The sequence below is a fragment of the Hyperoodon ampullatus genome (assembly GCF_949752795.1).
Source record: "Hyperoodon ampullatus genome assembly, chromosome: 17".
Taxonomy (NCBI): Eukaryota; Metazoa; Chordata; class Mammalia; order Artiodactyla; family Ziphiidae; genus Hyperoodon; species Hyperoodon ampullatus.
In genome coordinates this window covers 56,912,618-56,935,727 of record NC_136930.1, presented here as the reverse complement: position 1 = coordinate 56,935,727, position 23,110 = coordinate 56,912,618, and the positions used below count along the sequence as shown (strand labels likewise).

The 23,110-nt window shown below is 42.3% G+C and overlaps 1 protein-coding gene across 1 annotated transcript; it reads right to left on the bottom strand.

Moving 5' to 3' along the window:
- Positions 1-12,158: 12,158 nt before the first annotated feature.
- On the bottom strand, positions 12,159-16,473 carry AARD (alanine and arginine rich domain containing protein; the record flags this gene model as incomplete). Its single annotated transcript, XM_079722159.1, has 2 exons — positions 12,159-12,299; positions 16,147-16,473. The coding sequence occupies 2 exons, from the start codon at positions 16,471-16,473 to the stop codon at positions 12,159-12,161; spliced, it is 468 nt and encodes a 155-aa protein (XP_079578285.1).
- Between the last annotated feature and the right edge of the window lie 6,637 nt (positions 16,474-23,110).

Below are 23,110 nucleotides of genomic sequence, written 5' to 3'. Positions count from 1 at the left end.
AGTGTTCTTCCTATGCTTTCCTCTAAGAGTTTTATGGTGTCCGGTCTTACATTGTGTGGTCTTACATTTAGGTCTCTAATCCTTTTTTTTTTTTTTTTTTTGCATTACGTGGGCCTCTAACTGCCGTGGCCTCTCCCGCTGCGGAGCACAAGCTCCGGACGCGCAGGCTCAGCGGCCATGGCTCACGGGCCTAGCCGCTCCGCAGCATGTGGGATCTTCCCAGACCGGGGCACAAACCCATGTCCCCTGCATTGACAGACGGACTCTCAACCACTGCGCAACCAGGGAAGCCCTGTGCATTAATTTTGTATCCTGCTACTTTACCAAATTCATTGATTAGCTCTAGTAGTTTTCTGGTAGCATCTTTAAGATTCTCTATGTATAGTATCATGTCATCTGCAAACAGTGACAGCTTTACTTCTTCTTTTCCAATTTGGATTCCTTTTATTTCTTTTTCTTCTCTGATTGCTGTGGTAAAACTTCCAAAACTATGTTGAATAATAGTGGTGAGAGTGGGCAATCTTGTCTTGTTCCTCATCTTAGTAGAAATGGTTTCAGTTTTTCACCATTGAGGATGATGGTAGCTGTGGGTTTGTCATATATGGCCTTTATTATGTTGAGGAAAGTTCCCTCTATGCCAAATTTACAAGCAGCTCATGTAGCTCAATATCAAAAAGCAAATAACCCAATCCAAAAATGGGCAGAAGACCTAAATAGACATTTCTCCAAAGAAGATATACAGATTGCCAACAAACACATGAAAGGATGCTCAACATCATTAATCATTAGAGAAATGCAAATCAAAACTACAATGAGATATCATCTCACACTGGTCAGAATGGCCATCATCAAAAAATCTACAAACAATAATGCTGGAGAGGGTGTGGAGAAAAGGGAACCCTCTTGCACTGTTGGTGGGAATGTAAATTGATACAGCCACTATGGAGAACAGTATGGATGCTCCTTAAAAAACTAAAAATAGAACTACCATACAACCCAGCAATCCCACTACTGGGCATATACCCTGAGAAAACCATAATTCAAAAAGAGTCATGTACCAAAATGTTCATTGCAGCACTATTTACAATAGCCAGGACATGGAAGCAACCTAAGTGTCCATTGACAGATGAATGGATAAAGAAGATGTGGCACATATATACAATGGAATATTACTCAGCCATAAAAAGAAACGAAATTGAGTTATTTGTAGTGAGGTGGATGGACCTAGAGTCTGTCATACAGAGTAAGTAAGTCAGAAAGAGAAAAATGAATACCATATGCTAACACATATATATGGAATCTAAGAAAAAAAAAAAAGGTCATGAAGAACCTAGGGGCAAGACCGGAATAAAGACACAGACCTACTAAAGATACATTTGAGGATATGGGGAGGGGGAAGGGTAAGCTGTGACAAAGTGAGAGAGTGGCATGGACATATATACACTACCAAACATAAAATAGATAGCTAGTGGGAAGCAGCCTCATAGCACAGGGAGATCAGCTCGGTGCTTTGTGACCACCTAGAGGGGTGGGATAGGGAGGGTGGGAGGGAGGGAGATGCAAGAGGGGAGAGATATGGGAACATATATATATGTATAACTGATTCACTTTGTTATAAAGCAGAAACTAACACACCATTGTAAAGCAATTATACTCCAATAAAGATGTTAAAAAAAAAGACAAGTTAGTAAAAACAGACTTGTGTCTAAAATAATACATGCAAATAATTTTATAATTTTCGGGTAGAGAGGCCTTCCAGTGGAACACACAAACCATAAATGAAAAGATAAGCATATTTGACCACCTACATTTATTTTTAAATTTTAATACAAAGAAGAAAAAATTAAAAAGTATTGTCCAAGTCTGGGTGAAGAGTTTTTAGAGATGACACCAAGAGTAAGATTCACAAAAGAAAAAAATGATAAATTGGTTTATATCAAGATTAAAAACATCCTCTGTAAAAGACCCAATGAAGATGAAAAGATTAGCAGTAGACTTGGAGAAAACATTTGCAAATTACATATAGGACAAAGATTGTATGTAGAACATATAAACAGCCCTCCAAGCTCAAGAGCTTTTTTTTTTAAAGAAGAAAGCAAATAATCCAATTAGAAAATGGGCAAAAGATATGAACATTTCTCTGAAGAACATGCACATGAAAATAAATGCATGGAAGATGTTCAACATCACTAGCCATTAGGGAAATGCAAATTAGAACTGCAGTGAGATATCACTACATACCTATCAGAATGGCTAAAATAAAAAATAGTGACAATACCAGAGTTGGTGAGGGCATGATGAAACTGAATTACTCTATTGCTGGTAGGAATGGAAGATGGGACTGCCATTATGTATGCCTCCATATTGTTTTCCATAGTGGCTACACCAATGTATATTCCCACCAAAAGCGTAGGAGGGTCCCTTTTTCTCCACATCTTCACCAACACTTCTTATTTCTGGTCTTTTCGATGATAGCCATTCTGACATGTGTGAGGTGTTATATCATTGTGGTTTTGATTTTCATTTCTCTGATGGTTAGCAATGTTGAGCATCTTTTCATGTGCCTGTTGGTTATCTGTGTATCTTCTTGGAAAACTGTCTCTTTAGGTCTTCTGCCCGTTTCTTCATCAAGTTGTTTATTTTTTGATATTGAGTTGTATAGCTAATTATATATTTTGAATATTAACCCATTATTGCAAATATTTTCTCTCATTCAATAGGCTGCCGTTTCATTTTGTTGATGGTTTCCTTTACAGTGCAAACAGTTTTAAGTTTAATTAAGCCGCATTTGTTTATTTTTGCTTTTGTTTCCTTTCCCTTGGGAGACAGATCCAAAAAAATACTGCTGTTTATTTGAGTTTCTTTTTGTATTCAGTTTGAGAAAATGTTCAAATTTCATTCTTTTACATATAACTGTCCAGTTTTCCCAGCACCACTTATTGAGAAGAATATCTTTTCTCCATTGTGTATTCTTGCCTCCTTTGTCATAGGTTAATTGACCATAAGTGTGTGAGTTTATTTCTGTTCCATTGATCTATGTGTCTGTTTTTTTTGCCAGTGCCATACTGATTTGATTACTATAGCTTTGTAGTATAGTCTGAAGTCAGGGGGCATGATACCTCCAGCTTTGTTTTCTTTCTCAAGATTGCTTTGGCTATTCAGGGTCTTTTGTGGTTCCATATAAATTTTAGGGTTGTTTGTTCTATTTATGTGGAAAATGTCATAGGTATTTTGATAAGGATTGCATTTAATCTGTAGATTGCTTTGGGTAGTATGGACATTTTAACAATATTAATTCTTCCAATCCATGAACATGAGATATCTTTCCATTTCTTTGTATCATCTTCAGTTTCCTTCATCAGTGTTTCATTGTTTTCAGAGTAGAGGTCTTTCACCTCCTTGGTTAATTTTATTCCTAGATATTTTATTCTTTTTGATGTGATATTAAATGGGATTTATTACTTTATTTATTAGTGCATAGAAAAGCAACAGATTTCTGCACATTAATCCTGTATCCTGCAACTTTACTGAATTCATATATTAGTTTTGACAGTTTTTTGGTGGAGAGTTTAGGGGGTTTTCTTGATATAGTATCACGTCCACTGCAAATAGTGACAGTTTTACTTGTTCCCTTCCAACTTGGATGCCTTTCATTTCTTTCTCTTATCTGATTGCTGTGTCTAGGGCTTCCAATACTATGTTGAATAGTAGTGGCAAGAGTGGGCATTCTTGTCTTGTTCCTGATTTTAGAGGAAAAGCTTTCAGCTTTTCACCATTGAGTATGATGTAAGCTGTGAGTTTGTCATAAATGGCCTTTATTATGTTGAGATATGTTCCCTCTATACCCACTTTGATGAGAGTTTTTATCATGAATGGATGTTGATTTTGTCATTCATGTGCCTCCCGTTTGCCCCCTTAGCACTCTGAATTTCCCCCCACTGCAGCATTGATCACATTATACTAGAGTATCTTATTGACTTATCTGCCTCTCCTCCCATCCAGGGCATAAACACCATGAGAGCTAGAACCCCATCTTTCACATTCATTGCAAGATGTTCATTTCACAGTTGATGCTCAACACATGCCTAGAATAGTGCCTGACACCCAGGAGGCACAACAATAAAGCTGAATAAAAAAGGGAAGAAAAAAAGGGAAGGAGGAAGTGTGGGGAGAGGGGGCAGAGAGAGGGAGAAAGAGAGAGACAAAGAATGTTTGGACTGTTAGATTCATGCTGCTAATTGAACTTAAGGCAAAATTATAAGGTACAAAGTATTTAAATTTAGTATTTTTTTTCTTTTTCTATTCCCTTCCATTGTTTAATTATTCACTCTAGACAGTCTAAAGCAGGGGTCCCCAACCTCCAGGCCGCAGAGCGGTACGGGTCCACACAGCTGGAGGTGAGTGACAGGGGAGCAAGCGAAGCTTCATCTGCCGCTCCCCACCGCTCCCCATCGCTGGCGTTACTGCCTGAACCATCACCCCACCCCCACCCCCATCCGTGGAAAAATTGTCTTCCACGAAATCAGTCCCTGCTGTCAAAAAGGTTGGGGACCACTGCTCTAAAGGTCCGTGTTTTCATATCACAACCTAAAATAATTCATACTAAAGAAGTGATGACAGCATTGTTTCAAAGGGTGATTCCAAAAGCATTAGTTGGAGTCTTAAAGATCATTTTGAGTTCAATCCCTCACTTTATAAATGAGGAAATTGAAGCCCAGAGACTCACCAGATATCACACAGCAAGTTCAGCTCAGAGCTGACACCCACAGCTGGGTCTTCGGACTTCCTAAACTGCACTTCCTCCTGGAGGAAACACCAGCCACTTAGGGAGAGTGATGTTCTGGGAAGCAGCATGAGGGTGATGTTCCCAAAGTCAGGCAGGCAAGCTTTCTTGCTGCCCCTCAAATTTCAACAGCCACCGGGGCTTCCCTGGTGGCGCAGTGGTTGAGAATCTGCCTGCCAATGCAGGGGACACGGGTTCGAGTCCTGGTCTGGGAAGATCCCACATGCCACGGAGTGACTGGGCCCGTGAGCCACAACTACTGAGCCTGCGCCTGTGCGTCTGGAGCCTGTGCTCCGCAACAGGAGAGGCCGCGACAGTGAGAGGCCCGCGCAGTGCGATGAAGAGTGGCCCCCGCTCGCCGCAACTAGAGAAAACCCTCGCACAGAAACGAAGACCCAAGGCAGCCAAATAAATAAATAAAATAAATTTATAAAAAAAAAAAAATTTCAACAGCCACAAGCACCACCTACCCCAGAGGGTTATTGTGGGTTTAAAGAGCTATTGGCTATGACAGCACCTGGTATATTGTAAACTGTAAAGCACTGGGTAAGCTGTAGGGTTGGGGGTAAACAGTAAACCATCAAGTCACAGTAGACTGAGAGGACGTTGGTCGTGCTCTCAGTAACCTGACAATCTCACCTAGAAATCTTGAGAAATTTCTTTGCTTGACAATTCCTAACTGAATCCTATGGAAGTTTAGAGAAACAAGCATCCTTCATACTAATTCAGAAGCAATTTTTGTACAGACTTGATTTTAGGCTGTTTTTTTGACAGTTCCCTAAACTTCCCTGATATAAAAATTTAAAAGCGGGGCTTCCCTGGTGGCGCAGTGGTTAAGAGTCTGCCTGCCGATGCGGGGGATACGGGTTCGTGCCCCGGTCCGGGAAGATCCCACATGCCGCGGAGCGGCTGGGCCCGTGAGCCATGGCCGCTGAGCCTGCGCGTCCGGAGCCTGTGCTCCACAACGGGAGAGGCCACAACAGTGAGAGGCCAGCGTACCGCAAAAAAAAAAAAAAAAAATGGGTTGGTTATTGCAAGGTCACTTTCTTTTAGGGGATGGCGGGGGTCTATCAGGCAGATTACCTGACGAGTGCTGATCACATGATTACTGGTTGACTGGTTTAAAATTCCATTTCTGGGAGAGCCAAAACTGTAATCAAGTTAAATCTCAGTTTGGTGGCGTGAGGCTTAGCGTAAGTGACTCCATTTTGGACGTGTTGTCTTTCTCTTAACAAGTATGAGCGTGTGGAAATGTTTTTAATAGTCAGAACCTTTACTGTGGAATTCCAGAGTCTCCACAGGGTTCAACAGGGAAACGGTTTCTCTCAGATACATTTCCCTCCAATATGCTTTGATTGGTCTCCTGTTGCATTAGATGGGTCCTAAGTGACCAAATGATGTTTCTGGAGTCCTTTGCCTATAGTTTCTAATATCCACAGTCGCAATCAGACAGTGCATCATCCTGAGCCTTCATCCCAGGAGGTTGTCGGGGTTCAAGTGTGTCAGTTAGTGATGCTTCGTTGGGTGCATGGAACTAAATACTTAAATAAAAGTGGCTTAAACAATTGAGTTTTATTACTGTTGTTCCTTAGAGAACAAGACTAACCATAGGTAGGCAGTCTCAGGGTTGGCTCAGGAGCTCAGTGTTGCCATCAGCGACATTACTTCTCTTCATCTCTCTGTCTTCCCATCCTCAAAGTGTCTGTGTATCTCCTACCTTGGTCACAGGGTGGCTGCAGCAGGTGCAAGCTTTATAACCTCATGTGACAGTGTTCCTAAGCAAGAAAGAAGAGAGCTTACCTCCTCTTTCTCCTTTTGTAGGAAAAGAAAATGTTTCTCAGAAAACCCCCCAGCAAACTTCCCTTATGTCTTATTGGACAAAACTGGATTCTGTAGCCATTCTGAGCTCCCAGAAGGGCTGAGAAAAGTGAAGCTGTCATTCTCAATCTCTCCTGGAATCGGGTGCTTCCAATAGACAAGAAGGATGAACAAAATGTTTGTTAGGTGGGCTGTCATAATTTTGTGTGTGTGTGTGTGTGTGTGTGTGTGTGGTACGCGGGCCTCTCACTGTTGTGGCCTCTCCCGTTGCGGAGCACAGGCTCCAGACACACAGGCTCAGTGGCCATGGCTCACAGGCCCAGCCGCTCTGCGGCATGTGGGATCTTCCCGGATCGGGGCACAAACCCGCGTCCCCTGCATCGGCAGGCGGACTCTCAACCACTGCGCCACCAGGGAAGCCCTGGCTGTCATAATATTAAACACTACTTGAGAGCATTCTCAACACTTAACAAACATTAATCCATTAGATCTTCACAACAAGTCCCTGGGGTGGGTAGGTGTGATTATTATAATATTACTTTACACAGAAGCAAACTGAACTTCAGCGATAATAACATAGTGAGGCAGTGAAGGAGCCACAATTCCAGCTCCATCGCCAGACTCCAGAGGCTGCACTGCTAACTACATATTACACTGCTCTCAGCCTGCAGTGACCACCTCAGCAGGCAATCTGCCAGGCTGCTTCCAAAAGTCTAACACATAAAAGGTCTGAGCCATGCTTATCTCCCTGTGAAGTGCGAATGTGACATTTTCCCCTGGCTGCAGTCACGGTGTGGGTGAGAAAGAGCAGAGAGGCATCCAAGAGTGACAAGAATTGCTTTTCATCATCATCAAGGCTGCAACAGCCAGGGCCATGGTCGGGGCCAGGGCTGGGACCAGGAGAGTACAACTCATGGCCAAGGGCCAGTGATAAACAGTCAGCGGCCCACTCGCCATCACAGGTGTCAGGACATCTGGGCAAGTCAGAGGTGAGTGATGGAGAGTCCAGTTACAAGCAGGCAGGATTGGAGTAGAATAGAGTTTCCAAGTTAGAGGAGTGTTTTAGAGGCTGCTCCACTCTCTCTCATTTTCAAATGAGTGAAATGAGGCCCAAATAGAGTGGAGTAATGTGTTCCAAATCACCCAACTTGTCTATGTAGTATGTGAGGCACAGAATGAGGGCTTTTTTCCAGGTGAAACAGAAAGAACCTGGGGTCAGGTCCTCAAGGAAGCCCTCTTTGTTTGACCCTAGTAGAAAGCATCCCTAGTGCTTCATACAGGCTTCTGTTAACACTTTCTGTTATAATATCAAATTTATTCACTTATGTCTGGGTCTCCCTGATTACCTTGGGAGGGTCTCAAAAGCCAGACTACACTCAGCTCTGGACAAGAATATTGACAGCTCCACTTGCATGGCCCCTTTGATTATCATTTCCTCCTTGATAAAATGGAAAAAGCAATAGTTCCAACCTCACGGTGTTGCTGGGATGATCGAGTTTTAAACGCACATGGCACTGTGTGCCAGGCAGATTCAGCGGTTGGTAAGTAGCAGTTATTGGCCATTTCATATCTCCCTGGTGCCTCCTCTCAAGTTTAGTAAATCAGTTTATCAACCAGCAGAAGAGTCAACGTCACAACAAAGAGCAGGTGGCAGAACGTTAGAGAGACATAAAGACGTGATGAAGAAAGAAGCAGAAACAGGAAAGGTCTGAGTCCAAAAGGCTAGGGAGACCACATAGAACTGAAGATGTAAAAGAAACACACAGAAAGTAGAAGAGCCTTCACCACGAACTCCGTCTCCCAAACCTGCTTCGAGGTTCTTCAGTTTGGGCTCCTCAAGATTTCAATAAGACGGGTACCATTTTGACTAGCTTCTTTAGACAGATCTAAAGAGACTGAAGCAGTTTGCTTTAGGTTATAAAGCTGGCAAGTGGCCAAGCCAGGACTAAATACGAAGGCCAGATGACTTCAAAACCATGTTCTACATGCATACAAATCATCATGGGATTAAAGAAGCTAATCCATGTGGCATTCTTGGCCTAACACGGGGCACAGGAGAGGTGGCTCGTGTCATTGCTGGTTTATCATTATATTCCAAGGGTCCCCCCCTTCACTGGTCCCAGAAGAGAAGGATGGCGGCGCTGTGATTCCTAAGGAAGAAGTGGAGCCTCGTAAGCCCCGGCATTTATTGGAGGCAGGACCCAGAAGCACTGATGGTGCATGGCCCCCTCGGTCCAGGTGAAACAAGAGGCTGCCAGACCCAGAGGTAGGCAGAGTGGCATAGGTTCAACCCGAAACCTCCCCATATTTCTAATCCTTCCATAACCCTCATTAATAATACAGCCAAAGAGGCAGGAGAGACAGCAGCAGTGATGGCAGCAGCAAAAATGAAAGAGAGGAAGCAGCTGGCACCGGAGGGCCTCATGCCAGACTCACGGCCAGGAGGGACTCCGGCAGTGATGACAGTGGTAAATAAACAGAATTGATGGCTGGAGTGGGGCACCCCGTACCCTGCCTGGGAAGGGACCAGGGGAGATGGGATTCTTGTGCATCCCATCCCACTGGTGTAGGCTCAGCCATCACGGGTTTACCCACATCAGACTGTGATCCGTCCCCCGGCTGGGCGCTCCAGAATCACCTGTTACAGCAGAAGTAGTTTGGCAAGCCAAACTAGATGTGGATTCATCCAGGCCACCTGTAAAGAGATGTAAAGCCTAACAACCTGTGCAAAGCTCCTGTCATAATTAATTTGGCACCTCTTCAGTGGTAGATGCTACCCAAGTACCATAGAGTGAAAGCCCATACCCTGATAAATGGTTAGACCCCCCATAATTAAAGCTGTGAGAAATCGTCATTTGAAAAACCTAAATGCCATATTTTCCTCGCTAAACTGTTTTTGTCATTTTCTCTTCTTTGGTCCTCCCTATCCACTACTGAGGTGAACATTTTACTTTCTTCGACTTATCCAGTTACTGCTTCCCTGTTGCATAATTTAGGTTATAATTGTTTTCTCATTTTCCCCTCCAGCTGGCAGTAGTTCGGTCCCTTCCACCTCGTATTTCTTTAAAATGTCACACTGTTGCTCTAGCTTATTTAAACACTCTGCAAAGTGAAGAAGTGTAGCCTTTGGAAGTGCATCCCCACATCCCTCAGAAGGGAGTCCCTGTTGTCTTTCCGTGTGCAGCAGACAGGACCAGGATCCAGCAAACTAACAAAAATAGCTGATTGCAGTCGCAAAAAAAAAAAAAAAAAACCCACAGTCTGGCTTCTACTTAAAAAAAAAAAAAAAAGATGAGGGATATGGTATGAGAGCAGAATTCACTTTATGAGGGGAAACAAGGCAAAAACATTTAATAGCAATAGTGTCCCATGTATCAAGTTCTCACTGTATCTCTCTATCGACAGCTAGTATCACAGGCCACCTCCACCGATGAGGGCTTCCAAACAAAGACTTTCTTATTGTGTTTCTCCATTTGTCACTCCTAAAAGTTACAGTGATCCAAAGTTTATCACTGAAAGATAGGACAAAAAACTGGTGACAAAAACTTTACGATAAATGGTGGACTTTTTTTGTGTCTGAAAACAGGGAAAAATAATGCATTCATTTTCAGAAGTTCTCTTTTTGTTTCTTTCTTTTGATTCCCAAGAGAGCACATTTTTAGTAGAATTGAATTATTCACATGAATGCTAACCAATGTCAGCTACTCTGTATTCTGTAAGGAATTGAGCTTATAAAATGAATCATCTTGAGTATTTGCTAAACACAAAATCACAAGAATTTGTAAATAATACATTGTAAAATGTACTTTAGGATGACTGCTCCAACATTTGAGTAGACTCTTTTTCGAAGAACAGATCACAGAAATTCCACTGCCTCTTTCCTCAGAATTTCTATAACTCTGAGGAAGAGACTTATAGGAAATCTCTTTTACAAGTATAAGTTAAGAAACCAGTCTGTATGTTTATAAGCCAAGGGCTTATATGCAGAATTTCTCAAGAAATCCAGGGGTTAGATATCAGGATATCGCCAATAGCTCATTGACAGTGTCCTGTAAGTTGAAGATAGTAATACCTCAGTTGTACAGAGGGAAGAAATTAAGTACTGAAGAGCTGAAATAATTCACTTAGAGTGATCAAAAAAAGTTAAGGACAAACTAAACTTGGTTCAGATAATCCTCAAACCCTCACACACATAAAACAACTTGTATTTAAGAGAAAGACCAGGGCTTCCCTGGTGGCACAGTGGTTGGGAGTCCACCTTCTGATGCGGGGGACACAGGTTCGTGCCCCGGTCCAGGAGGATCCCACATGCTGCGGAGCGGCTGGGCCCGTGAGCCATGGCCGCTGAGCCTGTGCGTCCGGAGCCTGTGCTCCGTGACGGGAGAGGCCACGGCAGTGGGAGGCCCGCGTACCGCAAAAAAAAAAAGAGAGAGAGAAAGACCATGTCCATTCTGTTCTCCTTTGTCTTCCAGAACTAATTTTTATTGTTAATTAAATGTGCAAATGACTTACATTTTATAAATCAATATTTATTTTTACAGACAATGACCATTATGAATATCGCTGAGATCTGCAACTATTTTTTTATGAACTTTATTTTTTACATTAAGAAGGAACCACTTTTAAGGTAGAGATAGATATTCTAATTCAACATGAACCATTTTAACTCCTAAAAGCTTAACAAAGGAATTGTGTTAGTTGGGAACCTTTTGCGTACAAGTCATAAAACTCCAACTCCATTGACTTAGGCAAAAGGAGATGGTATTAGGAGGCTGTTAGAGGATTTTCATGTATCCAAATGACAGCAAGGGCTGGGGATTTAAGCAGCTGCACCCTTGAGACAAGGAAGAGCAGCTCTCTCCCCCCCTTTCGGGCTCTAAGTGGTGCTGTTTCGACCTCCTATATTAGAGATTCCATTCTCTCACATGGTGGCCACCAGCAGCTTCCAAGCCCCTCCGTTCCACGGCTTCTACCATCAGCTTCTAATACTCATCCGCTCCCTTAGTTCAAGTTCAAAACTCCTGAGGACAAGTTGATCAAACTGCCTCCATCTGCATGACTGTATCCAATGAGGTGAGACACCCTTAATGGTAGACTCCACCTGAAGGGTATGGTTGGAATCTAGGAAGAAGTAATTCTCCAAAAAGGGGACAGGATGGGAAGGAAAGGCTACTGAACAGCTAACTGGGCAGGCAAACCAAGAATAATCAAGTAGAACAAGAACAAACACAGATTCTGAAAGTTCAGATAACATCAGAAAGTTAAGATGGCACAAGATATAGAATGCTGGAAATCGGCATTAAGGCATTCTTCAGTACATTCTTTTTACTTCTATTTCCCAGCCGAAACAATGAATACGTAACTTTAAAACCTGACAACATACCATTTTCTCTCCCCTCTTGTAGATGTTTTCTGTCACTTCCCCATGGCATAGAAGTTTTTGGCCTAAAAATTGCCCCTAAAGTCTTACACAAAGCATCCATGATGTTACTGTCAGAATTGTTTCGGAGCTGTCTATGTTATTTTTAGGGTTCAGATCTTCTTCTGTGCTGTTTCCTCATTCCAAATTCACGACATTATCTTCCGAGCTTTGCAATTCTGATGCAATTTCCAGTTCATACTGTTTCAGTTGCTGCATTTTCATGTTTAAATCCAGCAAAGTTCTGGCCAGCTGGCAATTTTGGAAATGCATTTCCAGCTAAAAGTTAGAAAAAAATAAGGATTTTCATTAGCCTGAGATATGGATCAAATGAAACTGCTCTCTGCACAGGAAAAATAAGGACTTTGTAGGAAAGGAAAATAAGATATCAAGAAAGATATATTTCTCATCTTATTCTCCAGTTCTGACTGTTTGGCCTGACTATAAAACTGACTTTCTATACGACAAGGTAAAATCCAGATATACAAATAGCTTTTGAAATGGCCTTGCAATGAAAACAAAAAAAGCTCATGCACAGAGCCGTCCATTTGAAAAATTCCTGTGCATAGAAGGCTGTTTCCAAGCAATGGCATGTGATCTGCGAGGAAATCATTTATCCTTATGAGCTTTCTGAGCTCCAGGATAACTGCTCAGGGCCACCTGAGCTTTCAGGACCTGGGCCCATTTACTTGATTACTTGTCATTTCAAGTTTTTAGGATTTTAAATGGTCACCCTGTTGAGCAAAACATTTAATAACCCCTTTATGTGTACTTATAGAATCTAACAATTTTCACTGTAGAGTGAAATCTGTTATACAGCAAGGCTGATTTATACCCTCCCTCCAGTGGGAGTTTGTGAAGGTCCTCATGTATTAAGAAATAGATAGATCTCTCGGGCAATGTACCTAAGAGGCAGTCTGACAAAGCTTAGTCCAACATAATCTTTGCATTATAGTTGAAAACTAGTAATCAACTATTTGCATATTTCTTCAATTAGGGTCTTGTTTAATGCAGTTCATGAGAACCCTGTTCTCTTTGCTGAAAACCCCTCATCAACTCACCAAAAGAAACCACCCCAGGGTGAACCAGGACATTCTGCTGGTAAAAAGCAAATATGGGCGGTCCCCTCCTAATTTGCAAAATAAAGTCACTGGATAAAATTTCTTTCAGTTTTCCTCTGACATATTTTTCTTCATTCTTCAGCACCTGGAACCATTTCTTTGATAGCAAGAATTTGCAAAGAATAAAGTCAATGAGCATCCAGCCAACAGACAGTAACAACACAACCACTAGCACAAGAAGCCCTGGCACCTTGCCTACAGGAAGCTTCCATTCTCCAGTGTGGCACGGACGCCCTATAAACCTGCCCTACTCTTCCAGCTTTATTTCCTGGCCCTCTTCCCACACCAGCTCCCACTGCAGCTGGTCAGAAACTTTGCCTGTCCCAGAATAAACACATCATACTGAGCCACATCTTCTGCCCGCTTTGCCCCTTGCCACCCACTTCCTGTTGAGCTCAGCCAGATGCCAACTCTTCTTAGAAGCCTTCTCTGTCTCACCTTATCTGTGCTTCCACAGCGTTCTGTACATGTGCCTCTCCTAGCACACAGCCTACACTAGACTGATGATTTTGAGCACAGTTTGTTCCTATTCATAACTGTATCCCCAACTAGGGGTGCACTGCCTGCTCACGCAACATGGTGGGTTCTCTGTGTGTTTGTTAAAAGACTGAGTGAAGGAATGACTAAATGGAGAAACTGGTGAACACCCATCCTATACTTTCATGCCAAGAATCAAGCAGTTAAATTATTGATAATGGCTCACCATCTAAGAAAAACAAAGTATGTGTAACTCACACCTGTTTAGGAAAGTCAAACACCAATGGTTCCTTAATTTTCTTTCCTCATGGATACCACTGAGAATCTAATGAAAGCTATGAACACACTCTGAGGAAAGAAGTGCATTTTATGTGCATACAAAATTTGGCATACAATTTTAGGTATATAGAACCCCTGGAATTCACTCACAGGCCCTGGAATTCAATGCAAGCCACTAAGAAGACCAAATCAAACAACAAATAATAGCATAAATAACACTTCATAAATAGCAACATGTCTCTAAATTAACTGGACCTGTTCATCATTGTTCCTTACACAAATACCACCCTAACAGATGATGTGTGGACATACACATATGGATGGGTGCCAGTTCCTACAGAAAACTGGCTAATGGCCCATTATCAAAAATGGCTTCTTCTAGTGGTGATGGTGTTGAGGATCCACATTCTTTTGCTTCTTCATGACTGGCCACACACAATGGTGAAATGGTTGGCCAAGATGTTGACCGTGATCTATATCTCAGCAACACAGCATCTGTGTATGTGTGACATTCTTTGCCTCCTTACCAGAAAAACCCTTGATCTTCCATGCCTATGTATCTGTCACTTTGGGGGCACAACCAAAACACAGTAAGAGCCACTGAGTAGTGTCTATGTTCTATGCACTTTATATAACGTTATCTCATACAATACTTACAGTGATCCTATGAGCTTATTATTTCCATTTTACAGATGAAACCCAAACTTGCTAATTAGCATTCCTAAAGTAATAGGAACAGTGAGAGCAGAGCCTGTAAATGTTAATGCTGGGATTTGAACCCTCATCTATTTGGAATTTTATTCTCCACCTCCTCCCCACCCCCAGTACATTACTTGCTTAAAACTCCTACGACTTAAAACGACTAGTTAGAATGTGAAGGTTCAAGTGCCTTGGAGCTTACTGAATATAATTTCTTCACTTGATTTAAATGAGTCAGCTGAGGGCTGCCCTGGTGGCTCAGTGGTTGAGAGTCCGCCTGCCGATGCAGGGGACACGGGTTCGTGCCCCGGTCCGGGGGGATCCCACATGCCACGGAGTGGCTGGGCCCGTGAGCCATGGCCGCTGAGCCTGCGCGTCCGGAGCCTGTGCTCCGCAACGGGAGAGGCCACAACAGTGGCCCGCGTACCGCAAAAAAAAAAAAAAAAAGAGTCAGTTGAGTTACAGGAGGGATGGTGACAACCCAGGTCAGCAGCACAGGGTGACTAAGCCCGGTCTCAGCCTTCCAGTGGGCATCCTCATCCATAGCACACCCCTCCAGGCCATCTCTACTAATGAGGGCTCTCGCCCAGCCACTGCTCAGGTATCTGAAGAAAACCATGTGTTTCTCCGATATGGCTGGGTCAGAATTAATACATACCTTGTCAGATTCAAATTGTTAACACAGGTAAAATTAAATTGACTACCTTCTTGCCCTTCTTAAACTCAGAAACAAGATAAACTGTTAAGATTCTTAAATCAGACGACTGATGGTTGAATCCGTTCTAAAGTAGTGGTTAACATTTTATTAGTATTCAATGCAAAAGACTAGAACTTTCCAAATCTCCACTACACATATTCATAGGCAGCACCGTTTTAAAGCTTAAGTTGCTCTTATTCATTTTGTCCCTTTCAAATTGTACCTAACTTGGAAATTGTTTAAATCACAAAACAGTAACTAAAATATTTACCTACAGTTCCCCCTGCCTACTGTTAAAAAGCTCCAATTTTACAGAATACCTTATTATCATTTCCTGTTTTCTGAATTCTTAGCCAGGGGGAAGATAAAACTTGCAGAATAAAAGAAACAGTTGCTGATGGACTCGCTCCATCCATCCCGTGAGTTCATTTCATTGAAACTTCCGCCTCCGAGCCCCATAACGTGCACGTACTATGAGTTCCCTAGAGGGAACTTTCTATGTGGTAGGAAAATATAGAACAAGTTGGGGAGGGGTGGTGATGGAGGTCTCGGGTGTGTCACTAGTAGACTCAGCCCTCGACAGCCAGCCAGCACCTCGGGTCCTGCCGGACCCCTCCCCTCCCCCCGCTTCCCTCCTGGATGCTGCCTGGGAGGCAGGAGCATCGGCACGGTCGGGGAAGATCGACGGCCGGTGCCCAGCTCGCCCGCGCGGCACGGCCTCACCCTCTCCCTGGGAAAAGCGGCGCTCGGCCCCCCATAGCCCTCGGTGGGGCACGTGCGCGGCCCGCGGCCGGGGGCCCCGGGAGAGGAGGAAGGAGAGGCGGCCCCGAGAGCCGGCCGCCAGCGCGCTCACCAGCTCGGCGCGCAGCCCGGCCAGGGCGCTCTCGACGCGCGCCCGGCTCTGCTCCTTCCGCGCCGCCTCCGCCGCCTCCTCCTCCCGCGAGCGCCTCGAGACGACGGGCGGCTCTGCCCGCTGGAAGGCGCGCGCCAACCGCCGCCTGAGGTCTTCCAGCAGCGGGCTGGCGGTTGGGGCCTCCTCCGGGCCGGCCACGCTCTCGCCGCCTCCGGGGAAGCCTCGTGAGGGAGGCAGGGTTGAGGGCCTGAGCCCGGCGCCAACTAGGATGCCGTGGGGCCCCCGGGAAGTTCCCTCTCTGCGGCGGCTGGAGTCCCCCAGGGACATCTCGGAGACGCCGGGTTCCAGGCTTCCAGGCTTGTATTGCTAAGGGTTTGTTTCCAAGTGCGAGATGAGGGCGGGTGAGGTTGGGGGCGGGGTAACTCATGGAACCGGCGGGACCACTGCCAAGTGGGACGGGGCTACTGCTCCGCCGTGCAGAGGCGCTCGTTTCCCCCAGCCTCATCTCTGTCCTTCTTCCCTCCTTAGCAACAGACAAGGAAGTGGTTCCCATAACTCCGAGAAGAGGTTTCAACTGGCTCCCTTTTTCTTGCTCCTTGGAATGTCGTTCTAAGGGAAGACTTGGGTCCATCCAGGTAGGTGGAAGTTGAGGTACGGATGGAAAGTTTGAGGCCCTGGTTGCCTCGACTATTAATATTTCAGCCCTGTAAAATATTTTTCTCTGGCTTTCTACCGACTGTGAGGCACTGTGACAGGTGTTGTGGATATAAAGTCTGATTAGGCCTCGTACCAATCCCAGGCGTTGCCCACAGTCAAGTGGGAGAAGCTTGGCCCTGTTTGAAACTTAGAGAGAATGATCTTTCCACAAGCCCAACAATGCAGAAGACACTTCGATTCTGAAACTCCGTGTTCTTTTCAAAGTTGACACCTTTCTGCCACTTTCACATTGTGAAGGGGTTAAAATGAAAAATAAAAATTGCTCTTACTCCAGAGTGTGTTACTTTCTAATTCCCAATTCAGTGTAATCAGGTGCCAATATTACTTGTATATCCTTTATCAATGAACAGAATCAGCTGCCTCTTTTGGATCTAATCGAGAATTTCTAAAAAGGAATAAACAATCAAAATTTGTGTGTGATCATAGAATGCAAATACCTACCCCCCCCCATCCAGAAAGGGGGCAGAGATGTCCATACAGTACTCCCAGAATTAATCATTCGTCTAATAAAGATTTACAAGTCACCTGCAATGTTCCAAGTCCGTGACTGGCATTGAGGGCAGTAAGAGCTAATTGTGATTAGTGTTTACTGTGTGTCGGGCACTGTATTAACCCATTTTATCTTCACAATAACCCTGTGAGGACGGTACTATTAGTTTCTGTATTTTACAGGTGAGGAAACTAAGGCAGATGTTAAGCTGTAAGGCAAAGATCACAAAACTGGTAAATGGTGGGCCTGGGATTTGCACCTAGGAAGTCTGGCTTGTGCTCTGAACCACTGAGACACACCTTGGATACACACTACCTCCCAAAGAGGAAAAGAAGTTGCTCAGTTGTATGACTGAATGTTCAAATTCCCTGTGCTCATAAAATTCAACTCTACAGAAATTGCTTAAGGCTCAACTGGATAAGGAGCAGTGCAGGTTACCAATTCTGCCGATAATCTGCCAAATTCAGTCTGCCACCTTACAATAGTTTACAACCTAAGCACAGTCATATACCTATCATTGTATATTTGTCATAAAGATTCTCTAGAAACATTTGAGGATGTGTTCTATTGGTGGAAATTATGAAAATCCATATGGTCTACTAGGAACTAACTGAAATAAATTTAAATATTTAAGTTTTTTAAATTTGTGGGTTTTATGCCTGTATGTGATAGGTGGTGGGGCTTGAAAACCAGCACCAATCAATGTGCAGTAGAAATATTTTTATATTTATTTATTTATTTATTTATGGCTGCATTGGGTCTTTGTTGCTGCGCACAGGCTTTCTCTAGTTGCGGCGAGTGGGGGCTACTCTTCGTTGCGGTGCGTTGGCTTCTCATTGCGGTGGCTTCTGTTGCGGAGCATGGGCTCTAGGCGTGCGGGCTTCAGTAGTTGTGGCTCGCGGGCTCTAGAGCATAGGCTCAGCAGTTGTAGTGCACGGGCTTAGTTGCTCCACGGCATGTGGGATCTTCCCGGACCAGGGCTCGAACCCATGTCCCCTGCATTGGCAGGCAGATTCTTAACCACTGCACCGCCAGTGAAGTCCAGAAATATTTAAAATTAGTTTTATACTGTGATTTTTCACTTCTGTTTCCAGATCATTTTCTTCAACAAGAATTTCAGTTAAGTTTGATTTAATTCAACAAACAGTGAACGGTGCATGTTCATTTAACCACTGTCCCATGTAAGGGAGATAAAAAGGTGAATAAGGCACAGTTTTTGTCCTCCAGAAGCTTAAAGCCTGAAAGAACAAATTCATTCATTCAGCAGTAGTTATTTAATATCTTATTTATATACCAGGTATTATACAGAGTGCTCAGGCTGTGAAAGTAAACCAGTAAGACAAATGGTGTTTTAGAATAGATTGGTTTTATCACAAATTAATTTTTTTCCATAGATCAATTTTTCCAGCCATGGTGCATCTTGAATTTTACAATTTTGTTTTCTTTTACACAAGTAAAATGAATGGAAGCATTGGTGAATCAGAGTGAATATAATATGCAGAGACATTTGTGTTAGGATATGTATTAGTTATCCATTGCTGCATAACAAATTATCCCCAAATTTAGTGGCTTAGAACAATAATAAACATCATTTCTTATGGTTTCTGTGGACAAGAGTTTGGGAACAGCTTAGATTATGATCTGGGACTTTCATGACGTTGTAGTCAAATGTTATCCGAAGCTGGATGTGATTGGAGCTGGAGGGTCTGCTTGCAAGGTGGACCATTCACATAGCTGGCAAATTGGTGCTGGTGTTTGGTGGGAAGCCTTAGTTTCTCTCCATGTGGACCGTTCACCAGGACTGCTTGAGTGCCCTCATGATGTAGTGGCCAGCCTACCTCAGAACAAGACATAGACAGACACAGAGACAGAGAGAGACAGCCAGATGGAAGCTCTTTATATGTGTTCTGAACCATATTTTTATGATCTAGTCTTGGAAGTCACATGGCATCACCACATTCTGTTTATTAGAATCAAGTATCTAAGTCTGGACCCCATTTAAGTGGAGGGGAATTAGGCTCTGCCTTTTGAAGTAAGGAGTATCAAAAAATTTGCAGACAGATTTTTAATCTGCCACAGGAAAAATATGGTACATACATGAAACAATGAAATGACTGCTGACTTCCTGTCAGTAAAAAAAAAAAAATGAAGGCCAGAAGATATTAGAACAGTATTTTTTTAGATTCAGGAAGAAAATAATTAACATAGATTTCTATATCCAGCAAAAATATCCTTCAAAGGCAAAATAAACATGTTATGACATAAGAGAAAATTAGAAGAATTTGTTACCAGCCAACCTATGCTGTTAGAAATACTAAAGGAAACACCTCAGGCTGAAGTAAAATGGTAATAGAGGGAAACTCAAATCTTTAGGAAGGAATGAGGAGTATGGGAAATTGTAAATACCTAGATATATACATATAAATGACTTACAGTCCTCTTAATTTTTTTAAAAAAACATATGACTGTTAAATGAAAAAATTATAATATTGTCTTCTGTGCTTTATAATGAATTTAGATGTATCAATATAATATAGTAACTACAGAATAAGTAATCTTGAGGATGAATGGAGCTATTATACATTTTATATGAAGTGGTAAGGTATTAACCCTAAGTACACTGTAAAAGATTAAGGGTATATATATTTTAAAGCCTAGAGCAATCACTAAAAACAATGGTGCAAAGAGGTATAGCTAAAAAGCCATTAGAATGAGTGTCTATGTAGAAAATCTGAAACAATTAACAAAAAACACCCTTCTGGTACTAATAAACAATTATATCAAAGTTGCAGGATACAAGCTGAATATACAAAAGCTAATCACTTTCCTATATGCCAGCAATAAGCAAGTGGAATTTGATTTTTTTTGGGGGGGGCCACACTGCATGGCTTGTGGGATCTTAGTTCCCCGGCCAGGATTTGAACCCAGGCCCTCAGCAGTGAGAGCACAGAGTCCTAACCACTGGACCGCCAGGGAATTCCCTGGAATTTGATATTTAAAACACACATTACCTTTTACATTAGCACCCAAAAAAGAAAAACACTTAGGTATAAATCTAACAAAATATCCATATGGGGAAAACTACAAAATTCTGCTGAAAGAACTCACAACTTAACTAAGTAAATGGAGAGATACTCCATGTTCATAGATAGGAAGACTCAGTATTGTCAAGATATCAGTCCTTCCCAACTTGACCTATAGGTTCAATGCAATGCCAATCAAAATCCCAGCAAGTTTTTTGTGGATATACACAAAGAGATTTTAAAGTTTATGTAGAGAGGCAAAATGCCCAGAATAGCCAACATAATATTAAAGGAGAATAGCATTGAGGACTGACAGTACTTGACTACAAGGCTTACTGTAAAGCTACAGTAATCAAGGCAATGTGGTATTGGCCAAAGAATGGACATGTAGATCAATGGACCATAGCCGAGAGATATACCCACATAACTGATCTTTGACAAACGAGCAAAGGCAACACAATGGAGAAAAGACATACAGACAAGTGGTGTTGGAATGACTGGACATCTGTATGCAAAATAAAAAATGAGTCTAAACACAGACACCTTTCACAAAAATTAATTCAAAACAGATCATAGACCAAAATGCATAACTATAATTCCTGGAAGATAATGTAAGAGAAAATTTACATGACTTTGGGTATGTTGATGACATTTTAGATACAACACCAAAGGCATGATCCATGAAAGAAATAATAACTTGAACTTCATTAAAATAGAAAACTTCTGCTCTGCAAAATACACTGTCAAGTAAATGAGAAGACAAGCCACAGACTAGGAGAAAATATTTGCCAAAGACATATCTAACAAAGGACGGTTATCCAAAATATACAAACTGCTCTTAAAACTCAACAATAAGAAAATAACCCAATTAAAATGTGAGCAAATGACCTGGACACCAGACACCATCAACATATATGAAAAACAAATAAGCATATGAAAAGATGCTCAACATCACATGTCAGTAGGGAAATGCAAATTAAAACAATAATGTATTTGGGCATTCTGTGGCCAAAATTTAAAACACTGACAACACCAAATGTTAACAGGGAAGTGGAGCAATAAGAACTCTCATTCTTTGCTGGTGGGAATGTAAAATGGCATAGCTACTTTGGAGGACACTTTGGCAGTTTCTTACAAAACTAAACATACTCCTACCTTCTGACACAACAATCACGGTCCTTGGTATTCAACTCTAAAGGAGTTGAAAACTTACGTTGACATGAAAACCTGAACACAAATGTTTATAGCAGATTTCTTCATAATTGCCAAAACTTGGAAACAGCCAAGATGTCCTTTAGTAGGTGGATACATAAACAAACTGTGGTACATCCAGACAGTTGGATATTATTCAGCTAAAAATAAATGTGCTATCAAGCCATGGAAAAACATAGAGGAATCTTAAATGCATATTGCTAATTGAGAGAAGCCAATCTGAAAATGGTTCATGCTGTATAATTCCAATTATATGACATTCTAGAAAAGGCAAAACTATGGTGACAGTAAAATGATCAGTGGTTACCAGGATTGGGGGGTGGGGAGGGATGAATAGCCAGAGCACAGGATTTTTAGAGCAGTAAAACTATTCTGTATGTTACTGAAATGGTGGAAACATGTCATTATACATTTGTCAAAACTCATGGAATGTATAACACCAAAAATGAACCCTAATGTAAACTATGGACTTTGAGTGATAATGATATGCCAATATAGGTTCATCGATTATAACAAATGTACCACTCTGGTGTAAGATGTTGATAGTGGGAGAGGTTATGTGGTTGGGGAGAGGCAGGGGGTAATGGGAACCCTCTGTACTTCCAGCTTAATTTTTCTGTGACCCTAAAACTGCTCTAAAAATAAAGTCTATCTTTTAAAGCCAGTAGATAAACTAAAATGTGCCTCTAAAAACATTAAATTAATCCAAAATGAAGCAGGAAAAGAGATACAGATTAAAACACAGAGAGAGCGAATATAAAACATTTGGTAAATGGTAGGCCTAAATTAGATCATATCAAAAATTACATTAAGGGCTTCCCTGGTGGTGCAGTGGTTGAGAGTCCGCCTGCCAATGCAGGGGACACGGGTTCGTGCCCCGGTCCGGGAAGATCCCACATGCTGCACAGCAGCTGGGCCCGTGAGCCATGGCCGCTGAGCCTGCGTGTCCGGAGCCTGTGCTCCACAACAGGAGAGGCCACAACAGTGAGAGGCCCGCGTATCGCAAAAAAAAAAAAAAAAAAAAAATTACATTAATCTTTAATGTACTAAATATTCCAATTAAAAGGCAGAGATGTTGAACTGGATTAAGCAAAAGCAAGAACCAAATATATTCTTCCTAAAAGAGATATACTTTAAATACAAATACAGGACTTCTGTGACCTGTAAAGATGGAGTAACATGAACTGGATTTATCCTCCTATCTGAAACAGCCAAGAAGCACCAAATATATTATTGAACTGACTTCAAAACACTGGACATCAGGCAATGAAAGACAGTGACCCCTGAAAGCTTTTTGTCAAACAGCCTTCTCAGTCGTGTTTACTGATTCCTCTCATCCTTGAGGACTTTAGAATGTCTCAGGCTGTGTCCTTGGACCACTTCTCTACTTTATCTCCCTTCATTGCAAAGTGATTTCATCGTGTTCCATGGCTTTTTATTTTTGGTTACTGAGTTGTTTGAGTTCTTTATATATTTTCAATATTAACCCTTTATCAGGTTTATGATTTTCAAGTATTTTATT